Genomic DNA, 27,478 nt, shown 5'->3' with positions numbered 1-27,478 from the left:
AGCAATTCTAGGTTTGGAACCGTGCAGTTTTGTAGTGTCTTTATCCGATGGAACCTGTCGTCGTTTTGTCGGTTCCGAGGTCTTTGGCTTCGAAGAATCGGGGCCCTTTGGTGGGCGCTTTTTAGTCGGCTCAGAGGGTATTGTCGGTGCAGAGGAACCAGTACTAGCCTTCGACGCAGAGTGCTTTGATGTCGAAGCAGCGGTCGGCGTGGATGAGGATGAGGACGTCTTCTTTTTCGGTGCCTGAGTATGTTTTTCGGCAGAGAGGGTAGGCTGACTCGAGCCTGAGTCACCTAAAGGCTTAGCAGGCTTCTCTACCGGGCCCGAAGGCGGGGCATGGGAAGCAGTGTCTCGAGGTGCACCTGGGCCCGAAGGTGAAGGTGGTACCGAAGCCTTTTTTGATCGTGTCGAGGGGGGTTTTGGGTCGGGGTCGACATCTGTACTCACGGCCCTTTGAGCTGGAGTGATGTCCTCGACGTCGGAATCATCTGCTCCGGAGGCGCTGATGATGGCTTCTTCGACCTGACCTTGCTCCGGAACATCGACGCCCTCTTGGAAGATGTCGTCGGGGATCTAAGATGACGAGCGCGCCATTGTTCTTTGAGTTCGTCGGTCCCGGATCGTCTTCTTGGAGCGGAAGGAGGCGCATGCTGGATAGTCTCTGGCCTCGTGCTCCGGTGAGAGGCAGAGGTTGCACACCTCATGCAGGTCGGTGTGGGTAAACTTCGACCACATCGAGGACACTTTTTGAATGGCGTCCTTTCCATGAGCCGGAGAGGAGGCCCAGGTAGGCCCAGGTAGGCCCGAAGGCCTTCGTCGACGACCGGAATCGAAGACTTCGAAGTTGAAGGGTCGCGTGGATGGGAAAACGCGTTCGAAACAATACCGTCGAGAAGGGAAGGATTGCGTGTCGAAAGAGAAAACCGTTAACGGTTCCGAACTGGAAAGCGAGAACACATCCAAGCCCGATGGCGGAAAAAACCAATCTGAGGATGGAGCCGATGCCCATGCGCACTATGATCCAAAAGAGGTGTCACATACCTTGTGACTTCCAAAGACTTTCCAAGAAAAAAAACCAGTGCAAACATCCGGGCCCAACACCAGATGGCGATCTATGCATAGTGTGTAATCTGCAGCTCATATGCCTTCGAACCAAATCTTTTCCATTTTGCTGCATAGCAAACTCTGGCAGTAGGCTTTCTTGCTTCTTTTAAAATAGTCATACATTGTGATGGTAGATCTAAATAACCAAATTCTATGACTTCAAGAGCCAAATTGCTGGGTTGAGCTCCTTGGGATTTGGATGTCTGATTTCTCCATCGCTCTGAGTTAGGAGAATGGAGGTGAGATGTAGTTTTTGATGTGGAACCACTGACAGTTCTAACAGGGTGGTGTATCAAGGTTGACGGGCCCATGTGGGGGCTACTAGGATCAGTGTAAGGAATGTTTGTCTGAGCTTCTGAACTAGCATTGGAAGTAGTAGGAGAGGCAGAAAAGCATAGGCAAATATCCCTGGCCAATTCATCCATAGGGCATCGCCCTTGGATAGAGGGTGTGGGAACCTGGATGCAAAATTTGGGCATTTGTCTACTGGGTCGAACAGATATATTTGTGGAAATCCCCAGTGTTGGAAGTAAGAAAGAAGAACTTGGGGATGAAGTTCCCACTCGTGAACTTGCTGCCTCTGTCTGCTGAGGAGGTCGGCAATCTGACTGTTTACTCCTGCAAGGTGTTCTGCTAGGATATAGATGTGATAAATTGCCCAGTAGCAAATGTTCTGTGAGAGGCGTGACAGTTGGAGAGAGTGTCCCCCCCCCCCGCCTTTGTTTTTGTACATAATACACAGCTGTCATGTTGTTGTGCGGACTAGGACAGCTTTGCCTACAGGCGAGTCTGAAAAGCTTGGAGTGCTAGAAACACTGCCAGAAGTTCTAGGGAGTTGATGTGGAGACTTTTGTGATTGTCACTCCACAGACCCTGGATTGTGTAATGTTGGAGATGGGCACCCCAACCAGTGAGAAATACGTCTGTTAGCACAGTCTGTGGAATAGGGTCTATGAAGGGCCACCCTTTTTATAAGTTTTGTAGGTTTTCACCACTGCAGAGAGTGATGGGTGCGGCCGTTTACCAACACTAGATTGGTTAATTGACCCCGTGATTGATTTCACGGACTCGCTAGACATTCTTGTAGAGAACGCATGTGAAGCCTTGCATAAGGCACGATTGTGATGCAAGATGCCATCATTCCCAGCAGTTGCATGAAAACTCTGGTTGGTAATGTTTGATTGGACTGAAACTGTAGTACCAAAGAATGAATCTTGTGAATTCTGACTGCATTGGAAGAGGCTAGAGCTTTTAGAGTGTTGATAGTAGCTCCTAGATAAGACTGCATCTGTGCGGGACACAAGTAAGACTTTTGTGCATTGATGCTGAAGACCAATTGATGAAGTGTATTGTTGTCTAAGTGTGTTGCAGACAGGTTTGGTAAGTGCTGGCTTTGATGAGCCAGTCGTCTAGGTGGGGAACACATAAATACTTTGTCTTCTGAGATGAGCGGCTACTACTGCTAGACATTTGGTAAATACTCAGGGAACAGTGGTGACTCCAAAGGGAAGTACTTTGAACTGGTAATGCCTGCCATCTAGCACAAATCTGAGTTATTTGTGATGAGCTGGTTGAATTTGAATGTGAACATATGCGTCTTTCAAGTCTAAAGTAGACATAAAATCGCCTTGCTGCAGAAGTGTAAGTACCTGTTGAAGGGTCACCATGTGAAAGTGCTCTGACAGTATGTATCGGTTCAACTCTCAGATCTAGACTAGGTCTTAATGAGCCTTCCTTTTTGGGGATCAGAAAGTAGAGGGAATGGACTCCTGACCCGTGGAACTGAAGTGGAACTGGTTCTATAGCTCCGTTCAGAAAGAAAGATTGCACCTCTTCTTCGAACAATAGCAGATGGTCTGGTGACAATTTGTGAAAGCGAGGTTGAATATTTGAAGGATTGGTGGTAAGCTCCAGGCTATAACCAAGTTGGATAATTCCAAGCACCCATTTGTCAGTTATAGATTTCCAAATGGGGAGAAAGCGTTGAAGTCTTCCTCCGAGAGGTGTGGAATAATCGGAGGGAAGCATGGGGAAGTCACTGCTAATTAGGGGAGTTACGGGGTGTGGTGCTTTTACCTCTACCTTTGGAACGGTTTCCCCAATAACCTCCTCTGAAACATCCTCTTGCAGAAGAGGATTGGTTGTTTCCCTTGTAGGAGAACATTTTTTGATCTGAGGTTGCTGACTTGGACCCTCCCCGGTAAAAGGAGCGCCGGAAGGAACCTCTTTTTGAAGGAGAATAAAGTGCTCCCATAGACTTGGCAACTTCAGTGTCCTTTTCCATTTTTTCTAGCGTTTGATCAACTTCAGGGCCAAAAAGATGTTATCAAAAGGCCTATTTAGAATGAGCTGTTAGACTTAAGCTTTACTCCTTAGCTGCGGTGTCGGCCGCATCTAGAGCACATCTTATGGAAGAGTTGCAAATTAATTTTCCTTCCTGCTCTACATCTTGAGCTTTGGCTTTATGCTGGGAGATATTATAGTTATTGCTCCATTTTGTCCCAGTGGGCCCTATCGTATCTGGCTTGAAGGGCCTGCATGTTAGCAAAGCACCAGTGATTGGCCGCTTGTGCAGCTATACATTTGCCAGAAGCATCAATTAGTTTAGACTCTTTATCTGGGGGAGTAGCATCCCCTGAAGTTTGAGAAATAGCTCACTTACGAGCATAAGTACTACTAAAGAATCAAGTGGTGACTGGCCTTCAATAAACACTGGATCTGTTGGGGAAGGTTTACATTTCTTGTCCACTCTAGGAGTGAAGACACGTACAGGGTCTTTAAAAATCTCGTCTGCTGCCTTATCATACCTTTGAGCATAGGGAGTGTGTGGCTTGACCTCTGTGGGGATCCTAAAGTATCAAACAGAAAGTCTTCCTCTAAGGAATCTTTGTGGAACTCCACCCCATGGTATTGTGCAGCCCTGGCAATGAGTTCTTGTTAAGAGAAATTGTCATCAGGTGGAGATGGCTTGGCAGGGTAAAGGTCAGGATCATTATCCATTGGTGGGTCAATTGTATAATCCGTCCATGGATCCACTGGTACAGGTGTGTCTTCCTCATCAGTATCGTCTCCTCCATGGTGAGATAACGGAGAAAGATGAGATGTAATATGTAAAGGATGTAAAGTTGGGGAGGAGTGAGGAGGAGCAGGTGATGGTAGTGGATGAAAAGGGATAGAATCAAAATTATTCTTTTTCAAAGGGATCTTATAATGACTATCGTCATCAGGAAGCCTGTGCTTGGATAGTGTCTTGGCATGAATATGTCCTGAGTCAGGATTAATATAGAGTTTCTTTTGCTTGGGGTCCGGTTTGGGTGGTACAATGTCTTTTTTGGATCGGAAGATACAGAAGGGGCCTCTTTGGTTTTTGGTACCAAAGATTTTGGAGCACAGATTGAGTGACCTTTCGGTGAGGACGATTTCGTCTCTGAAGGTTGTTTGCTGCTTTTCGACGTCAAAGATTTCGGCTCCGAAATAACTTTGTGCTTCGAACAGGAAGGTTTCGGCTCTGAAGTGGCTTTGGTCCCATTCAGTTCCGAGCCGGAAGGCTGAACAGTACGTCTCGGTGCCGAACCGTATGGCGGAGCGTCAAACATCGTCACGGTGCCGACCTTGGCCAGAAGGCAGAGTTAGTGCTGAAGCCTTAGATTTGGGAGGGATGTGTGGATGGTAAACAATCAAAGGGAGGGGGGGGGGGGGGAAGAGAGAGAGCGAAGCTTGGATCCATTCAGCTTCTGATCAAAGGTAAGTAATCAAGATGGTGAAGCGGTATATCTTGATTCTCCACTTGGGTCTTTTGGACAAAATACTTTCCTCCACCTGGAGGTAGACCAACTGGTGATAGCAGTAGTGATCAGTGATAACAATAAGTGAGGTGAGTTAAAATTGCTTCCGATTCACTTCCAACAGAACTTTATCCGGTAGGAGAGAAGGCAAGGTTAAAAACTGTGGTGGTGCGAATATAGAAAAGTCACTGTTCTATAGCACCTTGTTGTCCATGTGAGAGGTCGACATGTTTCGCCCAAAGGAAAAATACCTTATTTCTACTTCCTACTAAAGATACATAAAAACAGATCACCACCACCAGGGCGCTTTTGTTATTTGACACCACACAACACTATCATTATGACCGAAGTCACAGGCCTCACTTTCTCCGAAGAGGAAGTGAAGAGAATTTGGTCTTCCATAACCCCTTTCACAGAGATACCCAACAGGGATACCAATGAAGCGGGTCAATGTTGGGACGTATTGACAGAACTCAGAGGAATCAGATCAAAACCATGTTCCACGGGGTCATGATGACCTAATACCTTAAGGTGAATGCGGCACCACGAGGATTAATTGTACGTAATGAACAATTTATCTTTCAACAAGACAAATCATTAGAAAAAGACTGGTCCCTAAGCTCCTGGCATTGCACCAGATTGGTTGGAACTCATCATAAAAATAGCAGCACAACTGTCCCAGGAGACGAAAGAACAGATACATACACTTGAGGTTCACTTAAAGACTTTCCAATCGGTCTCGGAGTTGAAGAAAAGACTGGATGAATTTAACAAAACCATGACCGACTTCGAAGTGACATTTAAAGAAACAAAATATCAGAAGTTCAAAAATTATTCCAAGAACTTCTCACACGAGAAAGTATATCCTTATACAAGAGAAGACTACAATCCATCGGGAAGGAACCCAGGGTACAACACCGATAGAGATGGTTCGGATACCGGCTCAGGTACAGGTTACAACCGAAAAAACAACACCAGAAGTCGACGCAACCACAACGGTGGGATGAGGAACAGAGGAGGACAAGGATACGGATGACCCACCTACCAAGGACCCCCACCCTTCCCTGCTCTGCCTTTCTACTATGGACCTCCACATTATCAACACCAACCATACACCTACTGGGAGTCGGCCCAACAATCAGAGCAGGCCAGACAATTGTTTCCTTTTTAGGACGAGGCAAAGGAACACCAAGAGGGAGAACGAAAAGAGGACAACAAGTACAATGGTCACATCCATTGGAAACAACGAGGATGAACACGAGGAGTATGGGCCCTGCAAACAACCCCAGCACCAGCAGCCACCCAGTCTAGTGGATAAGCTGTCAGGCATAACACTATCATCAAACCAACTGACAGTACTGGAAAAAGGATTAAGCTTTGTGCCTACACCAAGTTTGGACAAATTTAAACTCAGTTGTGAGTTGAATGAATTCATTCGGACAATAAAACTGCATATATTTTTTCAGAACAAACCAATGATGGACACTCAGTGGTGATACAGGCCTACATCGGAAATCAACCTTCACCCCTCCATCTGCCAACCAAGCGGTGGAACTCTTAGCCTTCGAGAAGGCCATCCTGAAGGAAGTAGGTGAAATCGACCCAAGGACAATAAGAGTGTTCCACAACACCTGCAAAATCGAACAAGAAGCCATCCTACAATTGGCCAACAATACTAGAATCACAGTAAAACCAGTGGACAAAGGAGTAGCCATCGTACTTCAAACCACAGAGACCTACCGCAGAGAATGCATGAGACTCCTGGCAGATGAGGGGAACTAACACTTCCACCTAACAAGACACGAGGTTTAGTCATTACATTATGTACATACAAGCTATTGTAAGAAGAGCGCAGTCCAGCTGTTAAGTCTAAGGGTCTTGTGCATCATCCTGATGATCCGCATTATCCAGGAACCTGGCATTTTTTATGACATCCCCTAACACGACGTGAGGTTTAGTCAAGATGTACATTTAAGCTATTCTGAAAACAGATGAACTGTTATGTCTAAGGGTCTTGAGCATCAATCAGATATACCGTTGCGCTTGCAACATAATCACTACTCTACATCGTACTTGAGTATCTAAATTTATCCCCTTTAAAAATTCATCCCCATGTTAGTTTTTTTTTCATTTTTTGCTTTTTGTCTACAATACCCAACAATATGGTCATTCCCCTGAGATGGACCCGCTCCACTGCCAGTCACAGCGACCATTTTGTGAGAGACACGGTCTAGTTTTTGATGTAAGCTTAACTAGGCAGATCCGAGTCTATTTCATTCGCCCAATATGGCCAAGCTCCATTGCCAGTCACAGCGGCTATTTTGTGAGAGACAAGGTCTAGTGTTCTTAAGTAAGCATGAGTAAGCTGTTCCGGGTCCATTTAATGGCCACCGGGAGACATACGCTGTAAGAAGCATTCTCCAGGCGTGCCATCAGGTCATTTTCTGAGAGGAGTTCTTTGACGAAGTAAGTCCAGCCAGACCGTTTTGACCTCATTTCTCAATTTTCCAAGGAAATAATAGGGTTTCCATTTTCCTTCCTGGATAAGCTAAGGCACCGGGAATTTTCTCTCACCGGTGCCTATCTCATTTACCTTTAGAAAACTCTAATGACCATCTCTGTATCTATAGGAAATAAAGCAAAAGAAAAATGTAAAAAGCCTGCCTACCAGCCAAGTTGGCAGGCTCTATATATATGTCCCCATTACCATTTTAGGGTGTGACTAAAAGTCCCTCTACCCCTGCAGATCAGGAGGCATATTTCTGCCTAAACAAAAGTATGTGTCATTGATATGTAATACTATTTTTTTTGTTTCATGTTGTATGTCACGTGGTGTCTTTTTTTATCGAGTGCTTTTAAACTGCAATTTATACATAACCACTTTTCTTCACAAAGACATCGTGTGTGATTGATTTCTTCCACCACAGATGATCGCACAAAATAGCTGTTAAGTACACCCACTATAGAGGAGTATATTGATTGAGATACAATGCCGCAGATATATAGGGCCTGCCAGCTTGGCTGGTAGGTAGGCTTTTTTAATTTTCCTTTTGCTTTAATTCCTACAGATACAGCGTGTCACTGTACAACCGTATGTATTAAGTATCAGGTGAACACACATTAGGTGTGCCCCCAATTTTTTCCTATTCCTATCCTTTCATCTCCACCACCTCAAGCCAAATCTTTCCTTCCTCAATCAAAAAACGACATCAGCCATGGCTCCTACAGCTGGATCCAGGCATGGCTATCTAAATGCCATATACGAAATATCAACTGGTGATCAATGCATGATCACAAATGTTCCTCAATTCATCTGCAATATTTCCAATACGACATCTTCACTTGTGCCTACTAATGAGCTCAATGGGTTTAAAATCATGTGCATTGTTCATGGGTCCATTGTTATACCTTTACCAGCATTCATCAAGTAAAGGGTTATTCCTTATCTTCCATGATGTAATCTTCTGATAGATATGCTCCTTGCCTAAATGTTTAAAGACTATGAATACCACATAGGTGATTGCTGCACTCCAGTTCTTGCTCCTACAGTTTGGAAACCCCTTCCAATATCCCTTCAAACCATTTAATCATTTACATTTTACATCCTTGAAATCCCATCTCCTTTCTAAACAAAGTTGCTGGTTGTGTCCCTCGTTGTGCCATGGAAACCTCGATTGAATAAACACAGAAGAGATTTTTCCATGGCACAACGAGGGACACAACAACTCTATTGAATAAACACAGAAGAGATTTGTAACATAATAATGCAGGAGCAGTCTTGACTCTAGCACTCCCCAATGGGGGATTTTCCATCTAAGAGGTATGCATACCAAGCGAGATACTATTTTATTTAAAAAAGCATTATTTCTCTGGACTGTAAAGTAACAAGACACAAGCTTTGTATTATCAGAACATATCCACATAGCAGTGCTTAAATACTACAAATCGTGTTATACCTCCAATGGCCCGGACATAGGATGTTTGTTGGGAGAATGATAGTCTTCAGGAAGAACTCCCTCACTGGAATCAAAGAAGAGGGCATCATCACAACTAAGGCTTCTCATTATTCCACGCCGGTCTTCAAACTCAGCAGCACTGCTCTCACTTGTATCACTGCAGATACTATCATCTCTGCTTCGGGACTTTAAAATCGATTTTCGAGGAACATACTCCCCATTTTTAACATCGACAAAGACTCTAACAAGAAAATCGACAAAAGTATTTTAGTGAGAGATTAAACTTCAATAATCCCAATATTGTTCATAAAAGATAATACTACAAAATACTTAACAATTGCAAGCCTAACTTTATTTCCCAGGCTGAGACAGATTAGCTGATTCTAGGTGAAGAAGTAGCTGCCTTTACCCGTTCAGCTGTAACAATCTGTTTTGAAAGTAGCAGACTCATCAACCAAGTAGTCTGAACCAAATTCTGTTCATGTGGGATGAAAGATCACATTAAAAAATGCATAGTATGGTATGAAACTGTTTCATCAGTCGAAATGTTTTGATCTTCCCTGTATGTAGGACACTGCTCTATGAGGTCTATGCCCTTAACTGCCAAGTCCCTTTCACTGAAACAAATGTAAGAAAAAAAAGAGGCAATCCACTTTTAATGCAATGAGGAAAAGAAGGCAGTACAACAGGGTTGAATGACTGCTCATTCTGGCTTCAGAATTAGAGCTCATTAAATAAACTAATTATGTTCAGTTACAGATTCATACTGATCAAGTCCAAAAACACAGCACTGGAGACCGTTAGGAGCTTATTGTGTAGGTGAAGAAGTTGCAGATGAAAGCTCTGGACAATCAAGTGATCTGAACTGACATCCAACTACTATCCACAACATAACCACAATTATGTCATTTCAGATGTAATTAGAGATGTTATCAAGGCAGTCACTGAACATGACATGAGTGATGTAGCATGTGAATGTCAAAGCAGACTGTCGCGAGTTAGTTTCTTTAGGGCACAAGTTCTAGTTACTGGACAGGACTATATCTGGTGAATTTTTGTGATTTTGCTAATTTAGATTTTCTTTTACATTTTCACTTATTATTATTATTATTATTACGTCTTATTCAAAGCAACCGTAAACATGTGCAGTCTTTCCCCCACTCTTCAGGCAACAAAAGCAAGCCATTAAACCTACCACAACGGGTCCTCTTACCACAGCTGAAAAGCATACAGCTCCAGTTCAGAGTGCTTTAATGGTAAGGTTTCCTGGGGTCATATTCAATGACTCAGGAGACTTACTGTCAGTTTTTCAAAATGTTATAAGGAGGGCTGCTGCACTCCCAGAAGCATAACCACATTGAAAAAAAATACTTGGTGGTGCCCCTAGCAATTCTTGGGCAAAAAGCCCACACAGGGAATTAATAGATGCGCCCAACGGGCACAGTGAATATGAAATGAGAGGCTACTCTGTTAATTTCATATTCATCCCCGTTTTTTTGGGGGGGGTTTTGGTTTGGTTCCCCGGTCCTACCCAGGGTGCCCAAAAATTGCATGCAATGTTGAGGGCTGCGGGGTAAGGCACATGGTCCCCTGTGGCCTGCCGGCTCTCCTGACAAAATCCATTCAGAGTGTCAGTAGCCATCAATCTTTTTCTATTTTTTTTTATGTGAGTGTAATATATGCACACACACATATGTACATGTGTGTGTGCACATTATAGCACTGTATTCTAGAAAACTATCATCCCTGCTTCGCTTCCTATATTACTAGCAGTGTTGTTTACAGACTGACAATTATTTCACAAGAGCACCTATGCCAATATATTTCCAGTTTTGAATCAGGCTGACTATGCATCTCTCGATCTCTTTCAATACATTAAGCTTCAACTGAAGTCACTTAAAAAATCTGCATCGTCCAAAGCAAATATATTCGTAGTGTCCAAGCTATGAGAAAGGGAAACCGGTTGCATTGATAGATGTTTTTAATGAAAAATTAAGATTTTCCCACAAAGCTAGCTGCTACTGGGCAAAGTAGCTGGTATTCTCTTTTTATGGAGATTTCCATTACTTAATAAGCATTAAACATACTTATCTAATTCAGAAGCACACTACTGCATTTTCACAAAGGCTAACCAACGAAATTTACATAAATTCCCTTACAAAATAAAAAAGAGGGTGTTTTTACGTTACTGCAAGAAGATCATTTGGAGCATAATTCTAAGAAGTGGTTACACTATTTTTCTTGTTGGTGGCTGCTATGTATTTTAGTTGAATACATTCCTTACAGCTTTACCATTGCCTTTCTGTTCAGTTTTTTCCCCACAGATAAATGAAGATGCCAATATAAAGAAAGAAAATATACTTCCCTTTAACACCAGTTTCCTATACTGGATACCTCCATGAAATTCATAAATAACCCTCCTCCATCCTTAGTGGAGCCAGAGGAATAGAAGTAGACATGGGGATACCTGATCCTATGTCCTTCAGAAGAATGTCAAGATGAAGTGGCTGTCAATGTGCTGTACGCTGGGCGTGTGGAAGTCAGATGGCAGCCTTACAGTCACACTAAAGTTTTTCCCTGTATGCGAGGATGCCATGGGAATATTATCTTTTAAAAAGGTGAAAATGGAAAAGGATTATGTTACTTACCTTGTAAGCATCTGTTCTTGGCATGCAGAGCTGTAGATTCACATGCTTTGCACACTCTAGTGTTGGGTCCGGATGTTTGCAAGTTGTTTTTCTTCAAAGAAGTCTTTTCCAGTCACGAGGTAAGGTGACTCCTCTTTTCAGTGATACTGTGCATGGGCATCGACTTCATTGTTAGATTGCTATCCAGTAAGAGGGTGAGAAAGGAGTAAGTGCAGTATAGAGATGTCCATGCATATGTAGTGTGAATAATAAGAACTGCAATACACACAGGTGTCCAGGGAGGAGGGAGGTTGCATGTGAATCTACTGCTCTACATGTCAAGAACAGATGCTTTCAGGGTAAGTAACATAATCCGTTTGAGGCATGTGTGCTGTAGATACAAATACTTTGCATAGATTGTATAGCAGTACCCTCCAAAAGTGGTGGCTAACCAGTGGGTGTTGCTGTTGTTTGAAAAAGTGTTTTAGCACGGCTTGTCCTACAGGAGCTTGTTGACGTGCTAATATATCCACACAATGATATTTGGTAAATGTGTGTGATGTGGACTATGTAGCTTCCGTACATATGCCATCTAAGGGAATGTAACCTAAAAAGGACCCATAAGCCTTGTGTGAACAATATTAAGGTTCCAGACAGGTGCAGGTAGTACCCAGAGTGGTATTTTTCTTTTCAGTCTTTCAATAAAAGCTTTAGTAACTGGAACTCTGAATAAGGATACATGTTGTCCGTTTTGGAGATATGCAGCTACTGGCGCAGGTGTAGTCCAATGGATATGTAGGCTAAGCCTATTCGCTGTAGATGCGAAAGATTAGGAAAATGCTACCTACCAGTATGCATCTGTTCTTGGCATGTAGAGCTGTAGATCTGAATACTTTTGCATAGATCACCATCTGGTGTTACTCGGATGTTTGCACTTTGTTATTGTAGAAGTCTTTGTAGTCACAAGATAGGTGACTCATCCTTTGGTTAGTAGTGCGCATGGGCATCGACTCCATATCCAGATTGTTTTTGCCATGAAGGGCGATGATGGAGTTAGTTAGAAACAGAGGGATGTCCATGTGTAATGTATCTAAGTAAGATAGTACTGCAACACATATAGGTGTCCGGGGAGGCGGGTGGGCATATGCATACGCTATGCAGCAGTTCCCCTGTTAGAGGTGGTTACCTGTATGTGTTGCAGTAGTTTGAAAAAGTGTTCTTAGTACAGCCTGGCCCACACTAGCTTGTTGTTTTGCTTGCACATCTACACATAGTGTTTTGTGAAAGTGTGCGGTATAGACCATGTTGCGGCTTTGCAAATGTAATCCATGGGGATGTTTCCTAAGAATGCCATGGATGCCCCTAGTTTGTGTGTGGAATGCGCTCTAGGGGATGGGATAATGTATGCTTTGCTTTTTGGTAGCATATTTGAATGCATTTAACGATCCACTTGGCAATTCCAGCTTTTGATACAGGATTGCCCTTAAGTGGTGGTGAGAAAGCTACGAAAAGTTGTTTAGTGTTTCCTGAAACTTTTTGTCCTTTCAATGTCATAAAGAATAACTCTTTTGACGTCAAGTGTATGAAGAGCTCGTTCTGCTACAGAGTCTGGTTGAGGAAAAAAAAGACTGGGAGCTCAACAGACTGGTTAAGGTGAAAGGACGAAATTAGTGTTTGTCCTAAGAACCACTTTGTTGTGATGTATTTGCAAAAATGGTTTTTGTATGGTTAATGCCTGGAGTTCACCCACTCTTCTGAGAGATGTGATGGCCACAAGGAAAGCTAATTTCCATGTGAGGACTGTAACTCACATTTATGTAAAGGTTCAAATGGGGGACCCATGAGCCTCGTAAGGACAATGTTTACATTCCATACTGGAGAGGCTGGAATTCTGGGAGGAATTATCCTTTTAAGGCCTTCCATGAAAGCTTTGATGGGAGGTACCCTAAACAACGACAAGTGTTGTCTGTTCTGTAAGTAAGCTGCTATAGCAGCAAGATGTAATCGTATGGATGTGTATGCCACATTACATCTTTGTAGAGGCAGGAGATAACAGATAATATTTTGAGTTGAAGCATCTAGCGGAGTGATTGTGTTGTTGTTGCTGCTGCTGCAGTACACAACAAATATTTTACATTTAGCAGCATAGCATGCTCTAGTGGTAGGACGTCTAGCTTCTCTAATAACATTCATGCAGTCTGGTGGGAGATTGAGGTAACAAAACGAAGACTTCAGGAGCCAGATCGCTAGGTTCAGTTGAGCTGGGTCTGGATGTCTTATCTCTCCATGGTTCTGTGTGAGAAGCTTTGGGGAAAGGCACAACTTTTTGTGTGGGACTACTGAGAGTTCCAGCAGCGTTGTGAACCATGGTTGTCGGGTCCATGTTGGAGCAACCAGGATCATTGTGAGAGACTGTTTGAGCTTGCGCACCAGTAACGGAATGAGTGGGAGAGGCGGAAAAGCGTACGCAAATCTGCCTGACCAGTTCATCCATATCACATTGCCTTTGGACAATGGGTGTGGAGGCGAAGTTTGGGCATATTGGGGTTTAATGTGTTTCAAACCGATCTATGTCTGGGTGGCCCCACATTTGAAAAAAACGGATGAAGACCTTGCGGATGAAGTTCCCATTCGTGAATCTGCTGTTGACGACTGAGCAGATCCGCAATTTGATTGTGTATCCCAGGTAGATGCTCTGATAAGAGGTATATCTTTTGAGGAATGGCCCATCTCCAAATGCTTTGGGCTATGCGTGAAAGCTGCAGAGACTGTCCCCCTTCTTTTTGTATATAGTACATTGCTGTCATGTTGTCCGTTCAGACAAGGACAGTTTTGCCTGGGAGATGTTTCTGAAATGACTTTAGGGTGAGAAATATGGCCAGTAACTTCAGGTGATTGATGTGGAGTAGTTTGTTGAGGGGTCCACATACCCTGAAAGGTGTAGTTTGAGAGATGAGCTCCCCAGCCGGTAAGATGCATCCGCTGTTAGCACTATTTGTGGAACCAGGTCTAAGAACGGCCACCCTTTGGATAGATTTTGTGTGCTCCACCATTGCAGAGAGCGATATGTGCGGCTGTCTACCAACACCAGATCTGTAAGTTGACCCTGAGCTTGGTTCCACTGTTGTGCTAGACATTCCTGTAATGGACGCATCAGGAGTCTTGCGTAAGGGACGATTAAGATGCAAGAGGCCATTATCCCTATTAGCTGCGTGAACACTCGAGCTGGTAGCGAGTGTTGCAGTTGAAATTTTGTTATGAGGGCTTGCATACTGGCTATCCTGGTTGGGTTGGGGTATGCAAAAGCTTTGGAAGTCTCTATTGTTGCATCTAGATACTGTTGGGTGTGGGATGGCTGGAGATGTGACTTGGTGAGGTTTATTGTGATTCGTAAGTTGTGTTGCAGCTGAATTGTGTTGTGTGTGTTTTGTACACACTCGCTGTGTGAAATGGCTTTTATGACAATGAATGTGTTGTCTTCTTAAGTGGGCTGCTACCACTGCGAGACATCTTGTTGTAAAGACGCTGGGTTCTGTTGTGACTCCGAATGGAAGGACTTTGAACTGGTAATGTTGTCCGTTCACTACGAACCGTAGGTATTTCCTGTGAGCAGGGTGAATAGGAATGTGGAAGTAGGCGTCCTTGAGATCTAGAGTGGCAAGGAAATCGCCTTGTTGAAGGAGCAGGAGGACCTGTTGTAGCATGACCATGTGGAAGTGGTCGGATTGTATGTACAGGTTTAATGGTCTGAGGTCTAATATTGGCCTGAGAGTGCCGTCCTTTTTTGGAATGAGGAAATAAAGGGAGAAAATCCCTGTACCTTGGTGATGCAAGGGAACCGGTTCTATTGCATGCTTTTGCAAGAGAGAGAGAACATCCTGCTTTTTCGAAGCGTGAAATTTTTTGTCGACATTGGACGCTGTTTGGGAGATATGTGGGGAGGAGTAGAAGTGAGTTCCAGGCAGTAACCATTCAGGATAATTTGTCTTACCCACCTGTGTGGTGATGGAATTCCATACAGGTTAGAACTGTGATAGTCTTCCCCCGACTAGGGGGGAGTGGAGGGGGTCACTGTTTTGTGGTGGGGGAGTTGCGGGTATTAGAACCACGCCCTCTCCCTCTGTTATTGCCTCTGTACGTCCCTCTAAAATAACCTCTGTTAGGGGATGTTTGGGTGGGGCTTTTATAAGTGGAAGAGGTGGTTTCTGTACCAATGGTCTTGGAGGTGCCCCTATAAGAGGAGCGATGAAAAGAACCTCTACTAGTTGTTGCTTGTAGAGCTCCCATATATTTGGCTGTTTGTGTGTCCTTTTTCATCTTTTCTAAAGAGGAGTCCACAGTGGGTCCAAACAAGTATTCCTGATCTAATGGTTGATTGAGGATGGTAGATTGTACCTCTTGTTTAAAACCAGATATGTGCAGCCATGCATGTCTACGTAACAACACACTTGTATTAATTGTGTGGGATGCTGTATCTGCTGCATCGAGGGCACATTTTATAGAGGTGTTTGTGATAAACCTCCCCTCTTGTATAAGATCATTTGCCTTGGTCGGGTATTCGTCTGGAAGATGGTGCATGAGCTTTTCACGCTCATCATAGTGAGCCCTGTCAAACCCTGCAAGTAAAGCTTGTGAGTTGGCGATACGCCACAAATTTGCCGCGTGGGACGCAACTCTCACCTGATGCGTCCAGTAGTTTAGACTCTTTGTCTGGCGGAGGGGCATCACCTGTGGTTTGAGAATTTGCCAGTTTACGGGCATTTGCCACTACTGAGTCCAGAGGGAGTTAGCCTTTAATGTAAGCTGGATCGCTTGGAGCTGGCTTGTATTTATTCTCAATTCTAGGATTGAGCACTCTGACTCTGACCGAACCTTTAAAAACCTCTGGGACATGTTTAATCATCCCTTTGAGCATAGGGAGAGTATTTGTTGTTTTTTGAGGTTGCGAGAATGTCTATAATAAAAAATCCTCCCCTAGGGGGTCAGAATGGAGTTCAACCCCATGGTATTGTGCAGCTCTATTTATTAGTTGCGCAAACCCTACATTTTCCTCTGGAGGGGATGGTCTGGAGGGATACAAGTCTGGCTCAGGTACATCTGGGACATTATAATCGTCCCAAGAGTCATGAGGTGGGATACTGTGGGCGTCATCATCAGTATCTGTATTATCATGTGGTAGGTCTATATCTTCATCCCCACCTTCTAAATCCTCATCATCCTGTTGTGGTGCAGGTGAAAGAGGAGGCACTGGAGAGTGTGCTGGAGAGTATAATGCTTGGAAGCTGTGGAGGTGTAGAGAAAGGTATCATAGGTCAGGTGGAGGAGTCTTTTTTCTTGGAGGGTATCTCAGGTGTTTGAGGTGTCCCATTTCCTCTTCTTAGGTGGTTTAGAGGTGACCTGGACAGTAATGGGGTCAATATGGAGTTTTTTTTGCCTAGGATCCGGTCGATCTGGGTGGAAAAGTTCCTTGGATCCGTTGTCTTTTTCGGCTCCGAGGACTTGGGCTCTGATTGGTGCTTTGGCCTGTCTTCTTTAGCTTTACAAGGGTTTTTATGTCCTTATGCTTAGGTGGAGTTTTCGACTCCGAATATTTAGGCTGTTTTTTCGGATCCGAAGGCTTGGGTTGAATTTGCTTCGGTGCAGAAGAGTCTGGTACCTTGGGTTTCGCTTTTGGTGCTGAAGATTCTGGTGTTGACAGTACCTTGGGTTTATGCTTTGGTGCCGAAGATGCTTTTTCGGCACCGTGGTGTGGCTGGCTCGATCCCGAGCTGCCTGAAGGCTTTCGGGCTTCGGAGCTGGGCCTGGAGCTTCTGAAGTAGTGTCACGGTGTTGACCCAGACCCGAAGGTGAAGGTGTTACTGGAGCCTTTTGTTTTTCCAGGGCAGGGGCGTTGACGTCGGTACTCGCGCTCCGTTGACCTGGAGTAATCGATTGGTCTTCTGAGGCCGATTCGTCGGCTTTGCGAGACGCTGGCTTGTTCATTCCCTGTCTCTGGATCGTCGGGGCCTGCCTCAAAGATGTTGTCCGGCGCCGAAACAGTTGATCTGGACATTTTGTGTCGTCGAGCCCAGCGATCACGTATAGTTTCCTTGGACCTGAAAGAGTCACAGGCCTGGCAGTGTCGACTCTCGTGTTCAGTAGAGAGACAAAGGTTGCAGACCTCGTGGAGATGTGTGTGTGGGAATTTAGCCCCACACTTGCATTTTTTGAATGGAGTCCTTTCCATATGCTGGTTGATGGCACCGATCGGCCCAACGGCCCACGTCGACGACCGGACTTGAACATTTCTTTGGAACTGGATACGCGTTGAGAGATCGCGATCAAGACAATACCGTCGAGTGGTGAGAGCTGTTGCGCGTCGAAGGGGCATTGAAACAAAGTCCACCCGGAGCGCAGCAGATTACATACGAACCTGATGGCGGAAAAAAACAATCTGGAGATGGAGTCGATGCCCATGAGCACTGCTAACCAAAGGAGGAGTCACCTTTCTTGTGACTACAAAGACTTCTACAATAACAAAGTTCAAACATCCGAGCCCAACACCAGATGGCGATCTGTGCAGAAGTATGTGATCTACAGCTCATATGCTTCGAACATAATATTTTGTACAGATGCATCTAGCGGATCAATTGTGTTATTGCAATATATAGCAAACCTTTTCCACTTTGCTGCATAACATGCTCTAGTGGTAGGTTTCCTTGCTTCTTTAAGGATCATCATACAATCTGGTGGTAGATTTAGGTATCCGAACTCTATGACTTCAGGAGCCAGATCGCTAGGTTGAGCTCCTTGGGGTTTGGATGTCTGATTTCTCCATGGTTCTGTGTGAGAAGGTTGGAAGTGAGGTGCAGTTTTTGGTGTGGAACTACTTACAACTCTAGCAGTGTGGTGAACCACGATCGATGAGCCCACGCAGATGCTACTAGAATCAGTGTGAGTGATGTCTGCCTCAGTTTCCGAGCCAAAAATAGAAGCAGAGGGAGAGGTGGAAAAGCATAAGAAAATATTACTGACCAGTTCATACATAGGGCATTGCCTTTGGATAGATGGTGTGGGAATGTGGAGGTGAAGTTTGGGCATTTGGATTTCTATGCTGTAGCAAAGAGGTCTATTTGAGGGAATCCCCATTTCTGGAAGTATGCGAGGAGAACCTGGGGATGAATTTCCCATTCATGTATTTGTTGCTGCATCCTGCTGAGGAGGTCGGCAAATTGGTTATTTATTCCTGGAAGGTGTTCTGCCAGAAGATGAATTTTGTGATGTATTGCCCAATGCCAAATGGTCAGAGAGGTGTGACAGCTGTAGAGTTTGTGTCCCCCCCTGTTTTTGTACATAGTACATGGCTGTCGTATTGTCCATCCAGACTAGGTCATCTTTCTTTATTATGTGAGGTTGGAAAGCTTTTAGATAGTTGAACTGCTAGAAGCTCCAAGTAAAAAAATTGACATGGAGACTTCTGTGTTTTGTCTCCCATAAACCTTGAATTGTCATATGCTAGAGATGGGCACCCCTACCTGCGAGAAATGCGTGTGCTGTTAGTACAACTTGTGGAATGGGGTTGCTGAACGTCCGCACTTTTGATAGATATGTGTGTTCCACCACTGCAGAGAGAGCGATGAGTGCAGCTGTCTACCAACACTAGATCTGTTAATTGACCCTGTGATTGATTCCACTGACGTAAGCATTCCTGTAGAGGCCGAATGTGCTGTGTTGCGTGAGAGCTTGTACCTCTTGTTTGAGAAGCTGTTGGTGTTGTAGCAAGAGTTTGTGAATGCGAGGTAGAATATTGAGAGGATCACTGGTAAGCTCCAGGCAATAACCATGTTGGATAATACTCCAAACCCATTTGTCTGTTGTGATGGATTGTCAAGTGGAGAGAAAACTGTTGTAATCTTCCCCCGACAGGTGATGAATGTTCAGGGGAGAAGTGGTATCAAGTCACTGCTTGTTAGAGAACTGGAAGGTACATCTTGGAGTACCTTTCCCTCTTCCTATAAAATTGTTTCCTCTACCGTTACACCTGTAGAATACTCTAGAGGGGATGTCAGATTTAAAGGGACTATTCAGAGTGGAGGAAAAATAGAGTTCTCTTTGCCCAGTCCGTCATTTATAAAATGCCCCTTCAACAGGCATTCTAGAAGCCTTGTTTTTAGGTCGAGCCTGGGCAGTGCATGCACAACATGCTGTATTGAAGTATATACTTTAAGCCCCACCCACTCCTCGCCCTTATTTGTCATTGGCTTGTGTCATTGTCCTTCATAAGGAAAATGTTACTTACCTAGTAAGCATCTGTTCTTGGCATGTAGAGCTGTAGATTCACATGCTTTGCATACTCCTGCCATCTAGTGTTGGGTCCGGATGTTTGCAAGTTGTTTTTCTTTGAAGCAGTCTTTCCAGTCACAAGGTAGGTAACTCCTCCTTTCGGTGATAGTGCACATGGGCATCGTCTCCATTGTTAGATTGTTTTCCCGTAAGAGGGTGAGAATGGAGTAAGTGTAGTATAGTGATGTCCACGCATATGTAGTGTGAATAATAAGAACTGCAACAAACACAGGTGTCCAGGGAGGAGGGAGGGTGCATGTGAATATACAGCTCTACATGCCAAGATCAGATGCTTACAGGGTAAGTAACATGTTCCGTTCGACGCATGTGAGCTGTAGATCACATGCTTTGCATAGAATATATAGCAGTATTTTCCTAAAGCGAAGGCTAACCTGTAGCTGTTGCAGTTGTCTGAAAGAGTGTTCTAAGTACTGCCTGTCCTACATTCACTTTCTGTCTCGCTAAAAACATCTACACAATAGTGCTTGGTGAATGTGTGCGGTGTAGACCATGTTGCAGCTTTACAGATGTCAGCTATAAGGATGTTTCCTAAGAAAGCCATAGTAGCCCCTAGTTTGCCAGTGGAATGCGCTCTAGGGGATATTCGTAAAGTTATTTTCGCTTTAGCATAACATGTTTGAATACATGTGACAATCCACCGAGCAATACTCGATTTAGATATAGGATTGCCTTTGTGTGGTGATGCAAAAGCCATAAAGAGTTGTTAAAAAATGATTTTGTTCTTTCTTTGTAATATAATAACGCTCTTCTAACATCTAAAGTGTGTAGAGCTCGTTCTGCTACTGAATCTGGTTGAGGAAAGAACACGGGTAACTCAACAGATTGATTGATGTGAAAGGCAGATACTATTTCAGGCAGGAACTTCGGGTTAGTGCGAAGAACAACTTTGTCGAGTTGGAAAAATGATTCCGCTATGGTTAGTGCCTGAAGCTCACCAACTCTCCTCAGTGATGTAATAGCAATGAGGAAAGCAACTTTTCAAGTGAGAAATTGCAGTTCACATCTATTTTGAAGGTATGCAGCTATTGCAGCGAGATGTAAACAAACAGACGTATAAGCCAATCCTGACTGCTGCAAGTGTAGTAAATAACAAATGATATTTTGAATGGAAGCATCTAACGGGTTGCTATGGTTGTTATTATAATATATAACACACCGCTTCCATTTAGCTGCGTAGCAAGCCCTTCTAGTAGGCTTTCTGGTCGCTTTAATAATGTTGATACAGTCTGGTGGACTCAATGATTTCAGGAGCCATATCGCCAGGTTGAGTTCTTTGGGATCCGGGTGTCTTATGTCTCCATGGCGCTGTGTGAGGAGACTGGGTGTGAGATGTAGTTTTTGATGAGAAACTACTGAGAGCTCTAACAGGGTAGCAAAAGTGTAGGCAAATATTCCTAACCAATTCATCCATAGTGCACTGCCTTTGGACAATGGGTGCGGATACCTGAAGGCGAAGTTTGGGCATTTTGTGTTTTCGTGTGTGGCAAACAGATCTATCTGTGGAAAATCCAACATCTGAAAGAACGGGAGGAGAACTTGAGGGTGAAGTTCCCATTTGTGAATCTGTTGTCTTTGCCTGCTGAGAAGATCTGCAAGTTGATTGTTTACTCCTGGAAGATGTTCACGTATAGCCCCTTCCATATGACTTGAGCAAGTGACAGTTGGGGAGTGTGTGACACCCCCCCCCCCCTGTTTTTGTATGTAATACCTGGTTGTCATGTTGTCGGTGCGGACTAGAACAGCTTTGCCTGCAAGACGCGTCTGGAGGGCTTGGAGCGCTAAAAATACTGCTAGCAGCCCTAAATGATTTATGTGAAGTTGATTTTGTTTCTGGGTCCACAAACCTTGAACTGTGTGAGTTTGGAGATGAGCTCCCCAACCAGTGACTGATGCGTCTGCTGTTGGCACTGTCTGCGGAACTGGGTCGATGAAGAGCAGACCTTTGGATAAGTTTTGTGGATTCCACCACTGCAGAGAGCAATGGGTGCGGCCGTCTACCAACACTTGATCTGTTAATTGATCCTGAGCCCGATTCCACGGACGGGCTAAGCATTCTTGAAAGGGACGCATATGAAGTCTTGCATGGGTAACTATGATGATGCAAGACGCCATCATTCCTAGCACCTTGATGTATACCAGAGCTGGTAGTGATTGGTTGGGTTGCAACTAGGAGATTAGAGCATGAATATTGCAGATCCTGGCAGCATTGTGACAGGCTACAGCTTTTTGAGTATCCAGAGTGGGTCTCAAATACGTTTGTATTTTGGAGGGTTGGAGATGGGACTTTAACACATTCACCTTGACCCGAGCTTTTGCAGAAATTGCAGTGTTATTTGAGTGTCCTGGGGACACCTTGGGTAAGAACTGGCTTTGATGAGTACGGCAAGACATGAATATGCTGTCTTCGCAGGTGAGCAGCGACTACTGCTAGGCATTTGGTGAATACTCTGGGAGCAGTGATGATTCCGAATGGAAGCACTTTGAACTGGTAGTGTTGTCCCACTACCACAAACCTGAGATATTTGCGATGAGCGGGATGTATTGGAATATGGAAGTATGCGTCCTTTAAGTCTACAGTAGACAAAGTCGCCTTGCTGTGGGAGTGGGAGCACTTGAAGAGTGCCCATATGGAAGTGATCGGAGTGAATATATTGATTGAGTTCTCCGAGGTCTAATATGGGCCTGACAGAGCCTCCTTTTTCGGGTAGAGGAAGTATAGGAGCACACGCCCGAGAGTTGATATTGTAATGGCACATGCTCTTTAGCTCCCTTTTGCAAAATAGACTGAACCTCTTGTTTCAGGAGGTGTAGATGCTCTGGTGACATTTTGTGTGAACGCGGAGGGATGTTTGGGGGATAGTCTGTACGCTCCAGGCAACAACTAGATTGGATAATTCCTAGGACCCATCTGTCTGCAGTTATTGAATGCCAGATGGGGAGGAATTAAGAGAGACATCCCCCAACAGGTGTGGCATGATTGGAAGGGGAGAAAAGTCACTGTTTATTTGTTGAGGAGGAGATGCGGGGTGTGGAACCTTTACCTCTTCCCTTGCCATTATTGCCTCTAAATCCTCCTTGAAAGTAACCTCTTGAAGAGGAGGACTAGCGTTGCCTTTTTATGATGTAGAGATGTTGTCTGTGGAGGTTTTTGGAGCCCCCTGTAGAAGGAGAAACAAAAAGAACCCCTGTTAGATGGGGACTGCAGGGCTCCCATACATTTTGCCATGTCTGTGTCCTTTTCCATCTTTTCCAAGGAAGTGTCAACAACAGGACCAAAGAGATGCTCCTTATCAAAGGGTGTGTTTAAAATAAAAGCCTGTACTTCAGGTTTAAATCCTTTAATTCTAAGCCAGGCGTGTCTTCTTAGCAAGACACTGGTGTTGATTGCACGAGCCGCAGTGTCAGCTGCATCTAAAGTGCATCTAATAGATGTGTTGGAAGGAAAATGCTACTTACCAGTATGCAACTGTTCTTGGCATGTAGAGCTGCAGATTCACACACTGCATTGATCGCCATCTGGTGTTGGGCCCGGACGTTTGCACTTTGTTGTTGTCTTGGAAAAGTCTTTGGAAGTCACAAGATAGGTGGCTCCTCCTTTGGACAATAGTGCGCATGGGCATCGACTTCATCGTCAGATAGTTTTTTCGCCAAGAAGGGAAATGATGAAGTTATGTGCGAAACAGAAATAGATGTTCATGTATGTTGTATCTAAATAAGATAATACTGGAACAGATAAAGGTAGCCGGGGAGGTGGGTGGGCGTTTGTGAATCTGCAGCTCTACATGCCAAGAACAGATGCATACAGGTAAGTAGCATTTTCCATTCGAGGCATATGAGCTGCAGATCACACACTGTGCATAGATTGCATAGCAGTACTCCTCCTTAGCGGCGACCACCAGTATCTGTTACAGTAGTTTGAAGTAGCATTTTAAGTACAGCTTGGCCCACACTAGCTTGTTGTTTTAGCTGCACATCTACACAATAGTGTTTTGTGAATGTGTGCGGTGTAGACCATGTCGCTGCTTTGAAGATGTCATCTAAGGGAATGTTCCCTAAAAATGCCATTGAAGCCCCTATCTTTCAGGTAGAGTGGGCTTTAGGGGGAATAGACAGTGTACGTTTTGCTTTGTGATAGCAAATTTGTATACATTTGACAATCCACCGTGCAATCCCAGACTTTGATATGGGATTGCCTTTATGTGGTGGTGAGAAGGATACAAAAAGTTGTTTTGTGTTGCGAAAAGGTTTTGTTCTGTCAATATAGTAAAGGAGTGCTCTATTTACGTCTAGTGTATGAAGAGCTCTTTCTGCTACTGTTTGTAGTTGCGAGAAAAACACTGGAAACTCAACAGATTGGTTGAGATGGAAGGGAGAGATAACTTTAGGAAGGAATTTGGGATTTGTCCTGAGAACCACTTTGTTATGATGGAGTTGTAAAAATGGTACTTGAATAGTTAGTGCCTGTAGCTCACTGACTCTTAAGAGATGTAATAGCTACGAGGAAAGCGACTTTCCGTGTAAGAATTTGTAGCTCGCATTTATGTAGAGGACCGAATGGAGGACCGATTAATCTTGTAAGGACGATGTTTAAATTCCACACTGGGGAGAGAAGTACCCTGGGAGGAATTATTCTTTTGAGGCCTTTCATAAATGCCTTAATGGCAGGCACCCTGAACAATGACAGATGCTATTTTGTAGGTAAGCTGCAATGGCAGCGAGATGTAATCTAATTGATGTGTATGCTAGATTACATCTTTGAAGATGCTGCAGGGAACGTATGATGTGCCGAGTGGAGGCATCTAGAGGATTGATGTTATTGTTACAGTACATAACAAATCTTTTCCACTTGGCTGCATAGCAGGCACTAGTGGTGGGGCGCCTAGCTTCTTTGATAACGTTCATACAATCAGGTGGAAGATTGAGATAACCAAACTCTAGGACTTCAGGAGCCAGATCGCCAGGTTGAGCTGTGCTGGATCTGGGTGTCTGATCCCTCCATAGTTCTGTGTTAAGAGCTGTGGGGAGAGGTGTAGTTTTTGGTGCGGGACTACTGATAGTTCCAGTAATGTTGTGTACTAGGGTTGTCTGGCCCATGGTGGAGCAACTAGGATCAGTGTTAGCGACTGCTGTTGCAGCTTGCGTGCCAATAATGGAATGAGAGGGAGAGATGGAAAAGCGTACGCAAATCTGCCTGACCACTTCAGCCATATCGCATTGCCTTTGGACAATGGGTGTGGATATCTGGCGGCGAAGCTTGGGCATTTTGTGTTGTAATGTGTGGCAAAGAGATCTATCTCTGGCTGCCCCCACATTTGGAAAAACATCTGAAAACCTTGTGGATGAAGTTCCCACTTGTGAATCGGTTGTGTCTGCCGACTTAACAGATCGGTCATGTGATTTTCAATTCCTGGGAGATGTTGGGCTAACAGGAATATGTTTTGAGGAATGGCCCACTCCATATGCTCTGTGCTAAGTGAGCGAGCTGGAGAGAGTGCGTCCCACCCTGTTTTTGTAAATAGTACATTGCTGTCATATTGTCCATGTGGACTAAGACAGCTTTGCCTGATATCTGTTTCTGGAATGATTTTAATGCCAGAAAGATTGCTAGTAACTCCAAATGGGTGATGTGGAGTAGCCATTGCTGAGGTGTCCATGAGCCCTGCATGGTTTGATGAAGTAGATGAGCTCCCCAGCCGGTGAGTGATGCCTCTGCTGTTAGCACAATCTGTGGAACCGGCTCTATGAACGGTCGCCCTTTGGAAAGGTTTTGGGTGTTCCACCACTGCAGAGAGTGATGTGTGCGGCCGTCCACCAATACCAGATCTGTTATCTGACCTTGAGCTTGGTTCCACTGATGTGCCAAGCATTTCTGTAAGGGGCGCATCTGGAGTCTTTCATGAGGTACTATGAATATGCAAGAGGCCATCATCCCTATGAGTTGCATGAACACTCAAGCTGGAAGTGAGTGTTGTGGCTGGAATCTTGTTATAAGGTCTTGTATGCTTGCTATCCTGGCTGGACTGGGATAAGCAAGGCTCTTTGAGGTGTTTATTATGGCACCCAGATATTGGTAGACATGGGATGGTTGGAGGGGCGAGTTTGCGAGGTTTATGGTAAACACTAAATCGTGAAGTAGTTGGATTGTGGCGAATGTGTGATATACACACTGGGTATGTGACTTGACTTTTATGAGCCAGTCGTCCAAATATGGGAAGACGTGAATTTGTTGTCTTCTTAGGTGGGCTCCACCACTGCCAGACATTTTGTGAAGACCCTGGGTGCTGTGGTGACTCCGAATGGGAGAACCTTGAACTGGTAATGCTGTCCGTCCACCACATACAGAAGATATTTCCTGTGAGAAGGGTGAATGAGAATGTGGAAGTAGGTGTCCTTGAGATCTAATGTGGCAAGGAAGTCGCCTTGTTTGAGTAGCGGGAGGAACTGTTGAAGAGTGACCATGTGGAAATGGTCTGATTGTATGTAGAGGTTTAATGGTCGGAGGTCCAAGATGGGTCTCAGAGTTCCGTCCTTCTTTGGAAAGAGGAAGTACAGGGAGTAAACCCCTGTGTTTTGGTGATGAAGGGGAACTGGTTCTATGGCATGTTTTTCTAGGAGGGAAAGTACCTCTTGTTTTAGAAGTGTTAAGTGCTCTGCTGACATTGGACGCTGTTTGGGTGGTATGTTTAGGGGAGATGAATTGAGCTCTAGGCAATAACCTGATCGGATGATTTGTCTCACCCACCTTTCTGTGATGTTGTTCCAGATAGGTGGAACTGTAGCAATCTTCACCCAACCGGAGTAGAGTGGTGGGAAGTCATTGTTTAGGGGTGGAGGCGGTACGAGTATTGGTAGTTTTGCCTCTACCCTTATTGTTATTGCCCCTGTAGCCTCCTCTGTAATAGCCTTTGTTAGATGAGGTCTGGGTGGGTACTCTTGCATTACGAGCCTGCCAAACCGAATTAGCATTCCGAAAGTCCCTGAAAACACATCTCTTCCCCATATAATGCCCCATTGGTGCCTAGCCTCTAAGTTCCATGATTTATCAGCGCCGGGACGCCCCATTGGGGCAGCTGTTGCGCTTTACAAAATACACAAATAAATAAAGTGGAGGGGTTATCAGTGGTAAAACCTCTAGATACACCCCTATAAGAGGAGCGACGTAAGGAACTTCTGGGAGCTTGCGATTGCAAAGCTCCCATTGATTTGGCAGTGTCAGTATCCTTCATGTTCTCTAAAGACGAATCTACAGTGGGCCCAAATAGGTGTTCCTGATCAAATGGTTGATTTATTATGGTGGTTTGAAACTCTGGTTTGAAGCTGGAAATGCATAGCCAGGCATGTCTGCTTAAAAGGACACTGGTATGCTGTGTCTGCAGCATCCAGAGCACAACGAATGGAGGTATTGGTTATAAGCTTGCCTTCCTGGATGAGATCATTAGCTCGTGTTTTGTATTGATCCGGAAGGTGTTGTAGTAGGGTCTCTAGGTCGTCGTAGTGTGCCCTATCATATCTAGTGAGCAAAGCCTGTGTGTTGGCAATCCTCCATATGTTGGCTGCTTGGGACGCCATTCGTTTTACCAGATGCATCCAGCAGTTTTGACTCTAACAGGAGGTGGAGCACCTCATGTGGTTTGTGAATTAGCCCTTTTCCTGGCGTTGGAGA

General features: G+C 44.5%; 1 protein-coding gene across 3 annotated transcripts in view; it reads right to left on the bottom strand.

Annotated features, from left to right (window-relative positions):
• The window catches only part of URI1 (URI1 prefoldin like chaperone), a 364,636-nt gene that overhangs the window by 28,867 nt on the left and 308,291 nt on the right, over positions 1-27,478 (bottom strand). For all 3 annotated transcript variants that reach the window (XM_085638966.1, XM_085638965.1, XM_085638967.1), the window contains one exon: positions 8,846-9,086. In XM_085638966.1, coding sequence (XP_085495092.1) covers positions 8,846-9,086 — 241 coding nt within the window. The remainder of the gene's footprint in view (positions 1-8,845; positions 9,087-27,478) is intronic.

Source organism: Triturus cristatus, chromosome 12 (assembly GCF_964204655.1).
Source record: "Triturus cristatus chromosome 12, aTriCri1.1, whole genome shotgun sequence".
NCBI lineage: Eukaryota > Metazoa > Chordata > Amphibia > Caudata > Salamandridae > Triturus > Triturus cristatus.
This window is presented reverse-complemented; position numbering and strand designations above follow the sequence as displayed.